Source organism: Muntiacus reevesi, chromosome 8 (genome assembly GCF_963930625.1).
Source record: "Muntiacus reevesi chromosome 8, mMunRee1.1, whole genome shotgun sequence".
NCBI lineage: Eukaryota > Metazoa > Chordata > Mammalia > Artiodactyla > Cervidae > Muntiacus > Muntiacus reevesi.
In genome coordinates this window covers 10,699,143-10,717,319 of record NC_089256.1, presented here as the reverse complement: position 1 = coordinate 10,717,319, position 18,177 = coordinate 10,699,143, and the positions used below count along the sequence as shown (strand labels likewise).

At 37.9% G+C, this 18,177-nt stretch overlaps 1 protein-coding gene and 1 non-coding gene across 4 annotated transcripts in view; one reads left to right on the top strand and one right to left on the bottom strand.

The window, feature by feature from the left end:
• CEP70 (centrosomal protein 70) overlaps positions 1 to 17,592 on the bottom strand; it is a 73,124-nt gene extending 55,532 nt beyond the window's left edge. For all 3 annotated transcript variants that reach the window (XM_065942890.1, XM_065942891.1, XM_065942892.1), the window contains exons 1-3: positions 17,496 to 17,592; positions 15,381 to 15,483; positions 5,166 to 5,290 (exon numbers count right to left, since the gene is read on the bottom strand). In XM_065942890.1, the coding sequence (XP_065798962.1) occupies positions 5,166 to 5,180 (15 nt within the window). In that variant the 5' untranslated portion in view covers positions 5,181 to 5,290; positions 15,381 to 15,483; positions 17,496 to 17,592. The remainder of the gene's footprint in view (positions 1 to 5,165; positions 5,291 to 15,380; positions 15,484 to 17,495) is intronic.
• Positions 6,152 to 6,276, top strand: LOC136173890 (small nucleolar RNA SNORA19). Its single transcript, XR_010664355.1, has one exon. It is a non-coding gene; the product is annotated as a small nucleolar RNA SNORA19 (small nucleolar RNA).
• Positions 17,593 to 18,177: the final 585 nt, after the last annotated feature.

Genomic DNA, 18,177 nt, shown 5'->3' with positions numbered 1-18,177 from the left:
ATTACAAGGAGACAGAAAAGGATCAACGTTAAGATATAGGCGGAAGAAATGCCCTCTTATAAATAATTTCCTTTGTTTTCAGAACAATAGACTTTTTCTCCAAAAGCTTTAATATGAATTTTTATACACACAATGATTAAAATTAAAACAGATTTGTTTCTAACAAAATTAGAGTAAAAAGGATGCAAATCAGCATGGATAGTTACATTATATCTGGAACTACATAATTCCAGAACACATATATAGGTCTTAATGAAAAAATTAAAAGCCTTATAATTTCAGTGAATTAAACAGACCTTAAGTTTCTTATTTAACTGAACTTTTTATTTGAGGTTTTTTATTTAACTGTCACCTTAACAATGACCAGGGTCACAACAAAATCAAACATATCTGACTGGAAGAGTCAATAACTTAGGTAGTTCCTTGTATAATGGACAAGGTCTAACTATGAAAAGGAGTCTATCCATCTAGGTAACTGATTCTAGTAGAAATATTCTGAAAGACACTCCTAAGTTTTGTATCCCTGATTCTAAATATATATTTACCCCATGTAACTGAAAAGGGAACTCTCTCCAGATTAAAAGAAGAATAAAACCTAACAATAAACAAAAACTTAACAATGGGGAAGAAAAGAACATAAAATACAGTAAGAACAGACACAGATATTTTTAAAATGACACTTAAATTCCTGATATTAACATCAATAATAGGTTCTTAAGTACAATGATCAATCTTGAAATGAAATGTGTGAGATACTCTGCATTCTTTTTAAAAGCCCTTAAGTATCTTATATAGTATAGCGTACGTATATTTGTAAAAAGGTGATTTGAGTAAAATTTCAATTTATTTAAATGCTTGAAAAGTGTCTAATATATTTTATTAGTGAATAGCATGTAAATATTATAATAATGTTAATAATAATTTGGAGAATTTTTCCACTCCCTCTCTCCTAGAAAATTTTTTAAAGTTCAAATAAAAGTATTACTCTTCACATCCAATGGAGAAGGAAAGGCAACCCACTCCAGTAATCTTGCCTGGAGAATTCCATGGAGAGAGGAGCCTGGCAGGCTACTTTGCAGTCCATGGGGTTGCAAAGAGTCAGGCATGACTGAGCAACTACCACACTCACATCCAAATACCCCTCAGACATTAAAAAATCTACCAAAATAGATAAGCAACAAAGATACACTGTATAGCCAGAGTATTATAACCATTATCTTGTAATAACTTTTAATGGAGTAAAATCTGTAAAACTAATTCACTATGTTACACACCTGAAGTTAATACCGTAAATCAACTATACCTCAATTTTAAATTGAGGTATATCAATTTATCAAAACAAAACCAAATTGTTCTGATAACTCTTTGATAGGATTATGGCTCACAGGAGCAAACAAATCTTTCCTTTTGACTGCTGACTTTCTTCTGTTTCTTTATCCTTTCTGTAACTCTCCCTGCCCTGACAATTTTTTCCCCTTATTTTTGTCTTCTGGTCACAAAGATTAAAGAAACAGAACTAAAACTGTTGCTAGTATCTGTTTTGGGAGCCAAAAGCACTGTGTGGGTATATAAGTGGAAACCTACTATGACTCATTTAAAAAAAAAAAAAGCTCTATAAAAAAAGTGACATTTTGAATGACCAAATTATACAAATACTGTTCCCTGATAACTTTTTAAAGATTTTTTTTTTTAATGTGGACCATTTTAAAGTCTTTATTCAATTTGTTACAATATTGCTTCTGTTTTATGCTTTGGTTTCTTGGCCAAGAGGCATGTAGGATCTTAGGTCCCCGATTAGGCATTGAACCCACACGCTATGCCCTGGGAGGCAGTCTCAACCATGGACTCCCATGGAAGTCCTGCGGCTGCTGCTGCTAAGTCGCATCAGTCGTGTCTGACTCTGTGCGAGCCCACAGACGGCAGCCCAACAGGCTCCTCTGTCCCTGGGATTCTCCAGGCAAGAACACTGGAGTGGGTTGCCATTTCCTTCTCCAATGCATGAAAGTGAAAAGTCAAAGTGAAGTCGCTCAGTAGTGTCCAACTCTTAGCGACCCCATGGACTGTAGCCTACCAGGCTCTTCCGTCCATGAGCTTCTCCAGGCAAGAGCACTGGAGTGGATGGAAGTACTGATAACTCTTTTAAGAGAAAGAAATACATCAGCTCAGTTCAGTCACTCAGTCGTGTCCGACTCTGTGATCCCATGGACTGCAACAGGACAAGCATCCCTGTCCACTGCAAATTCCCAGTTTACCCAAACTCATGTCCATTAAGTCAGTGATGCCATCCAACCATCTCATCCTCTGTCGTCCTCTTCTCCTCCTGCCTTCAATCATTCCCTGCATCAGGGTCTTTTCCAGTGACTCAGTTCTCCACATCAGGTGGCCAAAGTATTGGAGTTTCAGCCTCAGCATCAGTCATTCCAATGAATATTCAGGACTGATTTCCTTTAGGATTGACTGGTTTAATCTACTTGCAGTCCAAGGGACTCTCAAGAATCTTGTCCAACACCACAGTTCAAAAGCATCAATGCTTCGGCAGTCAGCTTTCTTTATAGTCCAACTCTCACATCTATACACGACTACTGGAAAAACCATAGTGTTGAATAGATGGACCTTTGTTGACAAAGCAGTCTCTGCTCTTTAATATGCTGTCTAGGTTGGTCATAAGTTTTCTTCCAAGGAAAAAGTGTCTTAATTTCATGGCTCCAGTCACCATCTGCAGTGATTTTGGAGCCCCGAAAACTAAAGTCTGACTCTGTTTCCCCATCTATTTGCCAAGAAGTGATGTGACCAGATGCCATGATCTTAGTTTTCTGAATGTTGAGATTTAAGCCAACTTTTTCACTCTCCTTTTTCACTTTCATTAAGAGGCTCTTTAGCTCCTCTTCGCTTTCTGCCATATGGGTGGTGTCATCTGCGTATCTAAGGTTATTGATATTTCTCCCGGCAATATTGATTCCAGTTTGTGCTTCATCCAGCCCAGCATTTCACATAACATACTCTGCATATAAGTTAAATAAGCAGAATGACAATATACAGCCTTGACATACTCCATCCCCTATTTGGAAATAGTCTGTTGTTCCATGTCCAGTTCTAACTGTTGCTTCCTGACCTGCATACAGATTTCTCAGGAGGCAGGTCAGGTGGTCTGGTATTTCCATTTCTTTCAGAACTTTCCACAGTTTGTAGTGATCCACACAGTCAAAGGCTTGGGCATAGTCAATAAAGTAAAAGTAGATGTTCTTCTGGAACTCTCTTGCCTTTTTCATTGTCCAATGGATGTTGGCAATTTGATCTCTGCTTCCTCTGCCTTTTCTAAATCCAGCTTGAACATTTCAAAGTTGATGGTTCACGAACTGTTGAAGCCTGGCTTGGAGAATTTTGAGCATTACCTTGCTAGCTAGCGTGTGAGATGAGTGCAACTGTGTGGTAATTTGGGCATTCTTTGGCATTGCCTTTTTTTGGGATTGGAATGAAAAATGACCTTTTCCAGTCCTGTGGCCACTGCTGAGTTTTCCAAATTGCTGGCATATCGAATGCAGCACTTTCACAGCATCATCTTGTAGCTCAATTGGAATTTCATCATCTCCACTAGCTTTGTTTGTAGTGATGCTTCCTAAGGTCCCCTTGACTCCACATTCCAGGATGTCTGGCTCTAGATGAGTGATCACACCATCATGCTTATCTGGGTAGTGAAGACCTTTTTTGTATTGTTCTTCTGTGGATTCTTGCCACCTCTTCTTAATATCTTCTGCTTCTGTTAAATCCATACTATTCTGCCCTTTACGGTGCCCATCTTTGTGTGAAATGTTCCCTTGGTATCTCTTAATTTTTTGAAGTGATCTCTACTCTTTCCCATTCTATTGTTTTCCTCTATTTCTTTGCATTGTTCAGTTAAAAAGTCTTTCTTATCTCTCCTTGCTATTCTTTGGAACTCTGCATTCAAATGGGTGTATCTTTCCTTTTCTCCTTTGCCTTTCGCTTCTCTTCTTTTCATAACCTTCACAGTAAGGCCTCCTCTGACAACTATTATGCCTTTTTGCGTTTCTTTTTCTTGGGGATGGTCTTGATCACTGCCTCCTATACAATGTCATGAACCTCTGTCCATAGTACTTCAGGCAATCTATCAGACCTAATCCCTTGAGCCTACTTGTCACTTCTACTGTATAATCATAAGGGATATGATTTAGGTCATACCTGAATGGTCTAGTGGTTTTCCCTGCTCTCTTCTATTTAAGTCTGAATTTGGCAAAAATGAATTAACGATCTGAGCCACAGTCAGCTCCCGGTCTTGTTTTTTGCTGACTGTATAGAGCTTCACCATTTTTGGCTGCAAAGAATATAATCAATCTGATTTTGGTATTGACCATCTGATGATGTCCACTTGTAGAGTCTTCTCCTGTGTTGTTGGAAGAGCGTGTTTGCTATGACTAGTGCGTTCTCGTGGCAAAACTGTTAGCCTTTGCCCTGCTTCATTCTGTATGCCAAGGCCAAACTTGCCTGTTACTCCAGGTATTTCTGGATTTCCTACTTCTGCATTCCAGTCCCCTATAATGAAAAGAACATCTTTTTTTGGGTGTTAGTTCTAGAAGGTCTTGTAGGTCTTCATAGATAGAACCATTCAACTTCAGCTTCTTCAGCATTACTGGTCGGGGAATAGACTTGGATTACTGTGATACGGAAAGGTTTGCTTTGGAAGCGAACAGAGATCATTCTGTCGTTTTTGAGATTGCATCCAAGTACTGCATTTGGGGCCCTTTTGTTGACTATGATGGCTACTCCAATCTTCTAAGGGATTCTTGCCCACAGTAGTAGATATAATGGTCATCTGAGTTAAACTATGTTTGAAGAAAAACATAACTGTTTGCAAATTCCAAAATAGTTGAGAACGGGATTTTCCAAGTATAAACTGAAGACCAGTCTAATGAAACAGTCATCAAGTTAGTATTACATAAGTAGGAAAAACTGTATAATAAAGTCTCCTTCTGGAGACTGATATGTTGTGAGGTCTTAGAATACAGATACCATTTAACAGTTTTAACCCCTCATGTCCCAAAATGATTTTACTAAAGTAGCCTTTTAAAGTAAGATTTTTCACATTTGTCAATGTGGCATTCTTTGACACATACTTTGATAAACACTGGTTTCAAATATTTCAAGTTTACCTGTTTTTCAGTCATGAGTCTTATCTGATGATTTGCTGGACTCCTTGGCTTTAGGGGCTGCTGTAGATACAATTTCTTTTGTAGCGTCAAAAGAAGTTGAGATTGGCAATAAGAAATTGAATTGCCTAAATTCAAAAAAAGTACAATAGGTGTTAAAGAAAATTATATTTAAAAGAACCTACTACTCTTGGGCAATTTAAGCATTCCTATGCCAAAACTTCTATGACTTCTAAGAAAACTAATTTTTAGAATTTTATAATGTTCTCCTCTAAAATGAAACATTATGGGATTTTACACACAAACACAAAGAAAACTATTTGTTTTAACTAGGTAATGTGAAAAGCAAGTGATGCTAATAAACATTTTTTGGAAGCTGCTTCCCAAAAAACTCAAAGAATTGTCTGAATTCATTAGTTTAACAATTAATTCACTAGCCTAACTCAAAGGGTAAATTAAATGTCACATTCTTAGGTGATCTTTATTTCTAAGTAGATCAAAGGCTAGCAACACAACGTATTCTATTTGACTGGCACACACACAAGTTTGTATTCAGTCTACCCTCCCATCACATGCTCTTGTTGTCTAAGAGTTTGCCATCCTATCGGAAAAAATTTCCTTGAATTCTTATGGTATCTAACTCTTCCTTTGCAGAGGCACAATCATACACACATATTCATTAGCATCATGGAATCTCGCAACGTGAGAGAACCTTGGAAAGTGTTTAATCCAACAATCCAGGAAAGTGCTGGGAGAATTGTACTAATATATCAGATGCTATAACCATGTGAGACCCAGAGAAGTAAAATGATCCTCCCTGCTGCTAGTTCAGTTTTTCTTGCAAATCACCCTTCTTTCCTTCTGCTTCTACTTCAGATAGTGAAATCCTCCAATACTAGTTACCAATAATTCATTTTCAGCTAAATCTAGGAACGTGTTGCAAATTCTCCAATTCTGCCATTTTTGCTGCTGACATCATAGAGTACTCTCTCCCCTTTAAACTCTGGTCTCTCCTGTGTGTGAGCAGTGTTATTTCTTCTGTGCTATACAAATAATTGAAGGTTAATTAGCAGTATAACTAAACAGTAAAACTGCCAGTCTCCTTCAGACAAACAGTTAAAAAGAAAATAAATAAATAAATAAACTCTGGTCTCTAAAAGCACTATGTTCATCTCTCTCACTTTTATTTAAATAAAGATACTTTTTGAAAGTAGCAACTTCAATGGCTACCACCTTTCACCTAGTTTTTAAACTTTTCATTAGAGAAATTTTTAAAAATACATACAAGTACAGAAAGAGTAAAATGAACCCATGTATATTCATTAACCCAAGATCAATAATAACCAACATTCTTCCATATTTATTTTATTTCTATTACCCACTTTTATTTCAGTACTCACCTTCAATAAATACAGACTCATTTAAACGTAACTTCAATACCAGTGTCACACCCAATTATATTAATTCCTTACTATCACTTAATATCTAGTCCATGTTCAATTTTCCCCCAAATGTCTTAAAAACATCTTTTTTTCCAAATGAGAATCCAAACCAGGTTCACATAGAGCACTCCTAAATACATATGTGGGCAATGAGAAAGCCACTGCATGTACCCAGAGAAAGGTGCAGGCTAAAAAATACCTCAAGTTTATAGGTCAGGCTGATCCTTAACACAAAGACAGCCACAATTTAAAACAAAGAAAAACAAAACCCAGCAAACCATGGTAAAGAAAGAGAATCTTATTTCCATAGATATTACTAGATTCAAATCTCCAGTTTTCAATAAAAATTAAAGCATACAAAGAATCTGGAAAGCATGGCTCATTCAAAGGAAAAAAAAAATCAAAAGAAACTGTCCCTGAAAGCAAAACAAAACCTGATGGCGGATCTACTACACAAAGCATTTAAAACCACCTTAAAAAATTCAAAGAACTAAAGGAAGATGTGGAGAAAAAATAAGAAAAAATATATGATCAAAAGAGAAATATCAGTAAAGAGACAGAAAACAAACAAATAAAAAAAAAATCAAAAATATTCTGGAGTTGAAAAGTATAACTGAAATAAAAAATTTACTAGGGGTATTCAAATGCAGATTTGAGCAGGCAAAAGGGTAAATCCGTGTAAGTGTGAAGGTAAGACAATGGAAATTATCAACTCTAAAGAATAGGAAAAAAAAAAAAAAAAAGACTGAATAAAAGTGAACCTTACCTAAAGGACCTGTGAGACACCACCAGTAGTGTTAACACACGAATTGTGGGAGTCCCAGAAGGAGAAAAGAGAGGGTGGCAGGGAGATTATGAAAGGATGGCTGAAAACTTCCCAAATTTGTTGAAAGACACAAACTCCTAGAAATATAAACTCAGAGACCTACACCAAGAAGTACTACAATCAAGCTTTTGAAAGAACAAATAATCTTGAAAGCAGCAAGGGAGAAATGACACATCACACACAAGGAATGATCAGCAAGATTACCAGCAGGTTTCTTGACAGGAACTTTGAAGACCAGGAGGTAATGAGAGGATATATTTCTTTCTGAAAGAAAGAAACTGTCAATCAAGAATCCTATGTTTGGCAAAACTATCCTTCAACAGTGAGAACAAAAGAAAGATATTTCCAGATAAACAAAAGTTTAAGGTGCTCCCTACCGCTAGACCTGCCCTGCAAGTAATGGTAAAGGGAGTCCCCCTGGTGAAGTGAAAGGACACAGAGAGTAGAGCAGAGCCACATGAAAGGCCAAGAATCTCAATAAAGGCGACTGGCACGGGAAACACACGGGCAACTATAAGAGCTGCTACTGTCATAACAAAGATGTGTAGCGCCACTTTTTGCTTTCTACATGACTTAAGAAACAGATCGTTTTTTACAAAACAATCATTAGTCTAAAGCTGGTATTATTATAACTTTGGTTTGTAATGTCACACATTTTCTATCTAATTTAAGAGACTAACTCATTTACTAGAATCCTTAATTTGTTTTCAGGCATACATGTATAAAGATGTAACTGTGCAACATCAACAGCTGAAAGAGGTGGGGACAGAGCTGTAAAGAAGCAGAATTTTCATAAGTTATTTAAGTGAAGCTGCGATAAATTCAAATTACTGTTATAATTTTATAATGCTAAATGTAATCCTCACAGTAACCACAAAGAAAACAGTGATAGAATATATAGAAAAAGAAAACATTCTGCTACCAAAAAAAAAAAAAAAAAAATCAGCTAAACACAAGACGACAGTAATACAGGAAATGAGGGGTGGAAGCCATAAGATGTTACAAAAAAATAGCAAAATTACAGATAGTAATGCCCTACCTGTCAGTAATCACTCTAAATGTAAAAGAGTCAAACTCTTGACAAATTGGTAGAATGAATTTAAGAAAATATGATCCAACTATGTGCCTAAAACAAGACCCATTTTAGAGCCAGAGACACAAAGATACTGAAAGTGAAAGAATGGTAAAAGGTATTTCATGAAAATAATTTAAAAAAAAGAAATTGTAGCTATATTAGTACTAGACAAAATAGACTTTAAATCAAAAAAGGTCACTAGAGACAAAAAAGGACATTACATATTTTTTTAGGACATTACATATTAATAAAAGATTCAATACAGGTAGAATACATAACAATTATAAACTCTTATGCACTTAACAACAGACCACTAAAACACGGGAAGTAAAAACTGACAGAATTGAAGGAAGAAATAGTTCTACAATATACTTGGAGATTTTAACACCCCATTCTCAAGAATACAGACAGAAGAACAGAAATGAAACAGACAACGTGACAGAGTAAAACAAGCAGATCTAGTAGATTTATAAACAACACTCTGGGGAATTCCCTGGTAATCCAGTGGTTTAGGACTCCATGCTTCCACTCCAGGGAGCACGGGTTTGATCCTTGGTCAGGGAACTAAGATCCCACAAGCTGATCAAAAAGAAAAAAAGAAAAGAAAAGAACACTGCTCAACAACAACAGAATACAGTCTTCCAAGTGCATGTGGGACATTATCAGGATAGACTATATGTTAAACCACAAATTAAGTCTCCACAAAGAGGTGACCTTAGAAATCAAAAACTAAAACAAAAATTCATAAGTTTATGGAAAGTAGACAACACATTTGTAAATAACCAATGGATGAAAGAAGAAATCACAAGAGAAATTAGAAAACTCTTAAGATATTAATGAAAACAAAACACACTATTTCAAAACTTATGGGTCACAGTGAAAGCAATCCTAGGGGGAAATTTAAGAGTTACAAAAATTTACATTAAAAACATGAAAGATCTCAAATTAACAACCTAAGTTGGCAACTTATGGAACTAGAAAAAAAACAAACTAAACCCAAAACTAGCAAAAGAAAAAAATAAAGATTAATTAGAGCAGAAACAAAGGAAATAGAGACTAGGAAAGTAATAGAGAAAGTCAATGGAAGACATCTGAAAAGATCAACAAAAATGACAAATTTTACCTGATGAACAGGAAAAAAAGAGAAGATTCAAATTACTAAAATCAGAAATCAAAGTGGGAACATTACTACCAATTATACAGAAAAAAGTATTAAATATTATGAACAACTGTATGCCAACAAATTAGATAATCAACATGAAATGGACAAATTCCTATAAACACAAAACCTACCAAGACTGAATCACAGAGAAATAGAAAATCGCAATACATCTGTAACTAGTAATAAGACTGAATCAGTAATCAAAAAACTCTCCCCAAAAGAAAAGCCGTGGATCAAGTGGCTTCACTGAAGAATTCTACCAAAACATCTAAAGAACTACTGACAATTCTTCTCAAACTATCCAAAAAAATTAGACAAGGGAATACTTTCTAACTCATTCTTGGAGGATAGCATCACCTTAATATTGAAAAGTCAGACAATACAAGAAAAATAGTAATATCCCTTACAAGCATTGATGCAAAATACTAGTAAACCGAAGGCTTCCCGGGTGGCTGAGTGGTAAAGAATCCGAGTGCCAATGCAGGAGGCACAGGGAGACAAGGATTTGAACCATGGGTTAGGAAGATTCCCTGGAGGAGGAACTGGCAACCCATTTCAAGTATTTTTGCCTGGAAAAATCCCATGAACAGAGGAGCCTGGAGGGCTATAGTCCATGAGATTGCAAGGGTTGGACACAATTTAAGAAACTGAGCATGCACACACTAGTAAACCAAATTCAGCAGCATATTAAAAGGATTATACACCATATTCAAGTGGGATTTATACTTGGAATGGAGGAATTAGTTCAACATATGAAAAGAAATCAGTGTTTTACATATTATACTACATTAATGAAATGAAGGAAAAAAACATAACAATCATCTCAATTGATGCAGAAAAAGCATTTTACAAAATTCAACATCTTGTGATAAACACTCAACAGCTAGGAATAGAAGGAAACTAACTCAACAAAAGATCTCCTGGAGGAGGAAATGGCAACCCACTCCAGTATTCTTGCCTGGAGAATCCCATGGACAGAGGATCCTGGGGTCTTAAAGTGTAGAACATGATTGAAGCAAACTAGCACACACACAACTCAGCAAAAGCCATATATGAAAAAGCTACAGCGAACATCATATTCAATGGTAAAAGACTACAAGTTTTCCCTCTAAGATGAGGAACAAGGCAAGGATGTCACATTCACCACTTTTATTCCATATAGAAATTTAAGTTCTCACCAAGCATTTAAGCAAGAAAGAGAAATAAAAGGTACCCAAATTGGAAAAGAAGTCAAATTATCTCTATTTGCACATGATATAATTTTATATGCCAAAAACCTTAAATACACACACACACACACACACACACACACTAGAATAAATGAATTCAGCAAAGCAGCAGGATATGAAAATCAGCATATAAAAACCATTTGCATTTCTATACACTAACAACAAAAAACATAAAGTGGAAAATAAAAGAATTCCATTTACAACAGCATCAAAGAATGGGGAATACATGTAAATCCATGACTGATTCATATCAATGTATGGCAAAAACCACTACAATATTGTAAAGTAATTAGCCTCCAACTAATAAAAATAAATGAAAACAAACAAACAAACAAAAATACAACAGCATCAAAGAATAAAAATAGGAGTAAACTTAACCAAGGAGGTAAAAGTCTTATACAATGAAAACTACAAAACATTGCTCAAAGAAATTAAAAAGACATAAGTAAATGGGATCACATCCAATATTCATGGATCATAAGACTTAATATTAAGACATTGATACTGACCAAAGCAATCTACAGATTCAATGTAATCCCCATCAAAATCCCAATGACATTTTTTTCAGAAATAGAAAACCCATCCTAAAATACATACAGGATCTCAAGGGACCATGAATAGCTTGAATGTCATCACCTGAAAGTAATCTTGAAAAAGAAGAACGAAGCTGGAGGAGTAACAGCATGAAGCTGAAGTAGTAACAGCTTCCTGATTTAAAATTCCTTTGCAAAGCTACATAAAATCAAGAGTGGTGTTGGCATAGACAATTACATAAAATAAAGAGCCCAGATATAATCCCCCACATTTATTGTCAAATGTGAGCGGCGAGGATGCTTTTGAACTTTGGTGTTGGAGAAGTCTCTTTAGAGCCCCTTGGACTGTGAGGAGATCCAACCAGTCAATCCTAAAGGAAATGAACCCTGAATATTCATCGGAAGGACTGATGCTGAAGCCAAAACTCCAATATTTTGGCCATCTGATGGGAATAACTCACTCACTGGAAAAGATCCTGATGCTGGGAAAGATCGAAGGCAGGAGGAGAAGGGACGACAGAGGACAAAATGGTTGGATGGCATCACTGACTTGATGGACATGAGTCTGAGTAAACTCCGGGAGTTGGTGATGGACAGGGAAGCCTGGCATGCTATAGTCCATGGGGTCACTAAGAGTTGGATACGACTGAGCAACTGAACTGACTGTCAAACGGTTTTCAATAAGAGTGCCAAAAAGCCTTCAAAAGGATATAGTCAGTCTCTTCCTCTGCTGTGAAAACTGTAAAAAGAATGAAGTTGTACCCTTCTTAAGACCACACAAAAATTAACTCAAATGGATCAAAGACCTAAATTTAAGAGCTTAAACTGTAAAAATTTATAAGAAAACACAGGGTAAAAGCTTCACAATCCTGAATTTGGCAATGATTTCTTAGATATGACATCAAAGGCATAGGCAACAAAAAGTAAAAACAGACAAACTGGACTTGACAAAAATTTAACATTTTTTTGTGCATCAAAAGATACTGTCAGCAGATTAAAAAGGCAATCCATGGAATGGGAGAAAATATTTACTAATCTTTTAGGTGATAAGGAATATCCAGAATATATGTGGCTTCCATGGTGGCTCAGTGGTAAAGAATTTCCCTGCCGATTTAGGAGACACAAGGGACACAGGTTTGATCCCTGAGTGGGGAAGATCCCCTGGAGAAGGAAATGGCAACCTACTACAGTATTCTTTCCTAGGAAATCTCATGGACAGAGGAGCCTGGTGGGCTATAGTTCATGGGGTTGCAAGAGTCAGACACAATTAGCAACTAAATAACAATAAACAATCCAGAATATACAGAGAATTCCGGAAACTTAACAAAAACATCTGATTAAAAAATGGGCAAGGAACCTGAACAGACATTTCTCTAAAGAAAAATAAAAAAGGCTATAAACACATGAAAATATTTCAACATTACCCATTAGGTAAATGCAAATCAAAACTACAATGAGATACCACCTCATACCCATTACGATGGCTAAAAGAAACAGAAATAACAGTTACTTGTGAGGATGTAGAGAAACTGAATGACTTGTGCACTGTCAGGAATATAAAACGGGATAGCTGCTATGAAAAATAGCATGGTGGTTCTTCAAAAAATTTAATGTAGAAATGCCATTATGATTCAGCAATTCGACAAAAGAACTGAAAGCAGGGTCTTAAAAAGATATTTGAACATCCATGTTCACACCAGCATTATCCACAAAATATAGCTAAAAGGTGGAAGCAACCCAAGTTCCATCAGCAGATGAATAGATGAGTAAAACATGCTATAAACCATACAGTGGAATATTATTCAGCCTTAAGTAGTAGTGTAGTGTATGCAGCTCAGTGGTGTTCAACTAAACTTTGTGACCCCATGAACTGCAGCCCACCAGGCTCCTCTGTCCATGGAATTCTCCAGACAAGAATACTGAAGTAAGTAGCCATTTCCTTCTCCAGGGTGTCTTCCTGACCCAGGGATCAAACCTTGGTCTCTTGCATTGCAAGTGGATTCTTTACTGTCTGAGTCATGAGGGAAGCCCATTCAGCCTTACACAGGAAGGAAATATTAACCTAAGTTACAACACGGATGAACCTTAAGTATATTAGCTAGTCACAAACAAATGCTGTATGATCCCACTTATACAGAAAGTAGAATGGTGATTGCCAGGGGAATGGTGAGTTATTTAACGGGTATAGAATTTCAGTTTTACAAATGAAGAGTTCTGTGTGTGTTTACAGAGACAGAGCTAGGATAGTTATATCTACCTGTCTACAGAAAAGACTAAAACCATGATTGACTCAGGATCCCGAGAATACAGATTATGATCTTGAAATGCTATTTCCTTTTGAAAAAAAAAAAAAAAAGTTTCTTGAAGATACTATTTCAGATTTGGGACAGAATTGATTCAAGATATCAGACAACAAGGGAATTATTAAAGATTAGTAGTGCTGGACTTCCCTGATGGTCCAGGGGTTAAGACTCTTGTTTCCAACAGGAAACAAGAAACTTGTTTCCAACAGGTTCAATCCCTGGTCAGGAAATAGCCAAAGAAAAAAAAGACTAGTAGGGTCATATCAAAAGGATAGACTTGAGTAGGCTCCTCCCACTCAAAGATGTGAGTACATTAGCTTTGACAATTATAACTACAATGAACTGAAACCCATAAAACGTTTAAATTTATGACTTCATATTGATATAGGTTTTTTAAAAGAATTATCTTCAGAAGATAAGGGACCAATTCATTTTCTCAAAAATTGGTAAATAAATGCAACAAATTGTTTATGCTGCCTTTCCTAAAGAGATTTTACGGCTACATATTCAACTGAGGGGCTAATATTCTAACAAGCAAGTAAAAAAAATGATAGAATTAGAATATCACTATTTTGCAATCTTCAATGAACATATACAGGCATCAAGTATCAACAGGTGCTGGAAACACAAAGAGAAACAAGACATTCTGCACCGCCTATGATCCTGCCAACCATCACCTAGAGAATTACCAAAGGAATTGAATCTGAGTCTGATCCAATCTTTGATCCAGCTACAAATGTTTAGGGAATTACCCAGGGCAGAGGAACATAATCAACTGCACATGAGTATGCAAATTGCAAAATCCAGACTGTAGGATATATAGGTCAAATGAGCCAAGTTCTTCAGATAGATTATAAGGAAAAGAAAGGAATAGGGGAAAAACCTACAGATTAAGAGATTTTTTTTTTTTTAATATAATGAGCAAGAGGTACACTATAATGCTGAAGAATACAGATTTAGGAAAAAACTTTGTTTTTTAACACAAGGAGGAAATTACTGTAAAAGTCAGAAGAATGTACTAATGGGAGTACAGAAGTAGTTGTAATTGGGATAGACCAGTCTTAGCATGGCTAGCATGGTTCTCTACCCTGACCTAGGTGGTATCATCTCTTAATTTGTTAAGGTATACATTCAGTATGTGTGTTCATTTCTGTTTGATTTCATAATAAAAGTTCACTATTTAATAAAAAAAAAAAAAAAAAAAAACTTCATTAAGTAACAATAAAGCCAAAAGTAAAGGAAATACTAACCAAAAGAAGGCTGGTAGAGCCAGAATAGCGTGCTTCTGCCACGCAACCAAGAAACCACTAATCTCTGTGCCTCAATTTCCTTATCATGAAATGAGGAAAATAAAAGTACTTAGCTCATAGGTTCTTGGGAAGATTAGAAAAGTTAAAATAGAAAGGACTAATTGAACAGTGCCTGGCACACAGCAGGATAGAGGCGGTGATTAGAACTGGTGACGAGCTATCTGTGTTATCTTAAATACTTAGCCTCTCTGGGCTTCAGTTTCCTTTATGGAGCTTCAAATACCTGATAGGATTATGAGGAGGTCAAAAGGAAATATATGTACAGTATTCCATAATTAGTAGATTCTTGCCATGGGCTCTCAATTCCCAGAGAGAGTTATCTACCACATCAGACATACCTCAGTCATACCACATTCCTCTTGCACTTTTCACCTTGTCATTCAAGTTGATCTCAATGAAATGATCACTCAGTGAGTCTCACGTCTGAAACTGGATCTTCATCTAGGTTTCAAAAAGATAAGAGATCCAAATCTTAAAATGCTCGTCTCCTAGTAAGAAAGGTCTTGTGTTATTCCCAGAGCAGTCATCTATGGTACTGGTGGTAACCACTAAACAGAAGCTGGAATCACAGAATTAACTGCTAACGGACGTTGATGGTCACCACCAAGTGCCTTCACTGGTGTCTTCCTTCCACTTACCTTTCCTCTTCCAGCTGTGCTAAAACATTTAGCTGGGTGTCCAACTCTATCACTGTCTAGCATCAATTCTGATTGTGGTTTCAAAGGCAGAATAATTCTTATTGTTAGAAGTACTCTCAGATAAAAACCACTGAATATGAAAAGCAAAGGCAGGGAGAACAACTATCACAATTTCACCTGTGACCAAGCCCTCCTTTTCAGGGGCCCATGCTGTGAAATTAATGTGCCAATGGTTTGCAGCAGTCTTCTCCCCACTACAAACTGTAACAAGACACAGGTCTGGAACTTTACGTCAGAAGAAGAGACCCAATGCTTCCCCAAAGCCAAAGCTTGCTTTAATCAGTGTCATATCACACCTAAAGTAAGACTGTAGAAATAGCAGTTGCAGGGAAGGAGTTCATTTATACATGGCACAAAAAGATACATGCAGAGAAGCAAAACAAAATTCTATCTCCTTGCACTGTCCATGTCTACCAAAAATCCTTTGGTAGCTTGCCCTTTATAAGTCTGAAGCCCCTATAACATGCACCATACATTAAAATGTATTTATTTTTCACTACTTTTGGGCAGGAAAGTGGAAATAATGCATAGGCGGTAGCTGTTCTTTCTCAAGTCAAGTCACATCAAAATCTGTAATTAGCTTTCTCAAAAGTACATATTTCACTTTACTGCAATAAATGGAACATGAAATGCTTTCAAAGTCTCTATTTAACGTTCCTAAGAAGAACTGAATTTACCGCAAATAAGTAATCTAAATTAGGGCTGGATCTCCTCTAGACCAAATCATTCTGCCCCAGGAGAGGTTACATAAACGGTCAGAACACACCTCTAAGCAAAAGCTGTGGCATTCGCTTGTCAGCCACCTCCTCCCCAAGGTGGGGTGGGCAAGGCTCAAGTCTATTTGGCAATAGCAAAAGTAAAAAACAAAACAAAAACCTCATACAGAGGATTGAAACCAACATAGATAATGCGTGCACAGTGTTTAACCTTATGGTTAGAAAATAAAGTGGTACAAAAAACACTTCTGTTTGGCCTGTGTGTTACAAGTCTCTCAGACTTGCAATTATTTCCAACTCATTGATCAGAATAAAAATCAAATTAGACTCTGTATAAAGAGCCCCGCACTCTGAAATGGGCCTAATAAAACGGAGAAAGAGATAATCATTTATCTACACCTTCACGTATCCCCCACCTTCTATTCCTAGTCTTCACTAGCCAAGCCACCTCCTCAGACACCTTGACACTGAAAAGTGGAGCGGGTCGGTTCTGGTGAACTGTTGGGGATGGAGTAAAAAGTGAAAATGAAGTCGCTCAGTCGTGTCCGACTCTTTGCGATCCGGTGGACCACCACCAGGCTACTTCGTCCATAAGAGTCTCCAGGCAAGAATAATGGAGTGGGTTGCCATTTCCTTCTCCAGGGGGGATGGAGTAACTACCTAGTTATCCAGAATCCAGGGCGCGCCGAAAATCACTCCAAGCTTCACACTCATTGCCTCATTTAATCTTCTCAATCACCATGTAAGGCAAAAACTATCAGCTGTGTTCCACAAATAAAGAAACAGAGGCGCTGAGTTGTTACAAAAGGGGAGTCAACGACCACAAAGGGCGGGAAGCCAGACTCGAACCAGGTTTATCAGGTTACCCGCCTCCCCTCGGCCTTTATACTGGCATTTTAATTGGCGCGAACCAGTCCCGAGGCGGCTCGTCTGACCGCTCTCAGGGCGCAGTTGAGGTCAGTTCCCGGGGTTCCTCAGGTAGGGGTTCCTCAGGCGGGGGCTCCGACCGACGCCTCGGTAAACCTAGAACGCCGCTCACCTTCCTCAGCCGCCGCCTACCTCCCGCAGCGCGCTCAACCCGGCCGGCTCAGCTGCCTCCGGCCCCGCCTCTGCGACCGTTACCCTACCGTGGAAGGTCGACCAATCGAGCAGGAGCTCATCGAGGAATCTGCCTCTGCCCGGGCTGGAACACCGCAGCGATTTTCTCTGACCGCCCGGAGAGGCTGGTTCTGCCTCGCGCCTTCTGGTTGGCTCCGCGACTGGGGGCGGGGCTCGCCCTCGGCGTAGACTCCAGTGTGCTGGGCTGGGGAAGGGCTCTGCGCCTGCGCACTTCCATCTCTCTCACTCGCTAGATTCCGGCTGAGCGCTGCAGTGCCTGGCACTTGGAGGGCGCAAATAAGTGTGTTCATGACATTTTATCCTCCCGTGAAGCATTTTCCAAGTCTCGACGAAGTGTCAGGCCAGACATCGAGCTCCAGAAATGCAAAAGTGGCTGACTGGAGATGTTCAAAGTGTAGTTAGGGGGATAGGTATGCACCCTACAATTAACGGTGCAGTATGGTGGGCTTGATTAGAGAAAGGTGTGCAGGGCACAGAGCGGAACGAAAGGGAGGGTTGCCTGGGTCGCTGAACTCTTCCTCCTCCTTGAGTGAGTCTCAACCCTGGCTGCCCACTAGAATCACCTGGGGAAATTTGAAACGGATGCTCAGACCCCTGGCCAA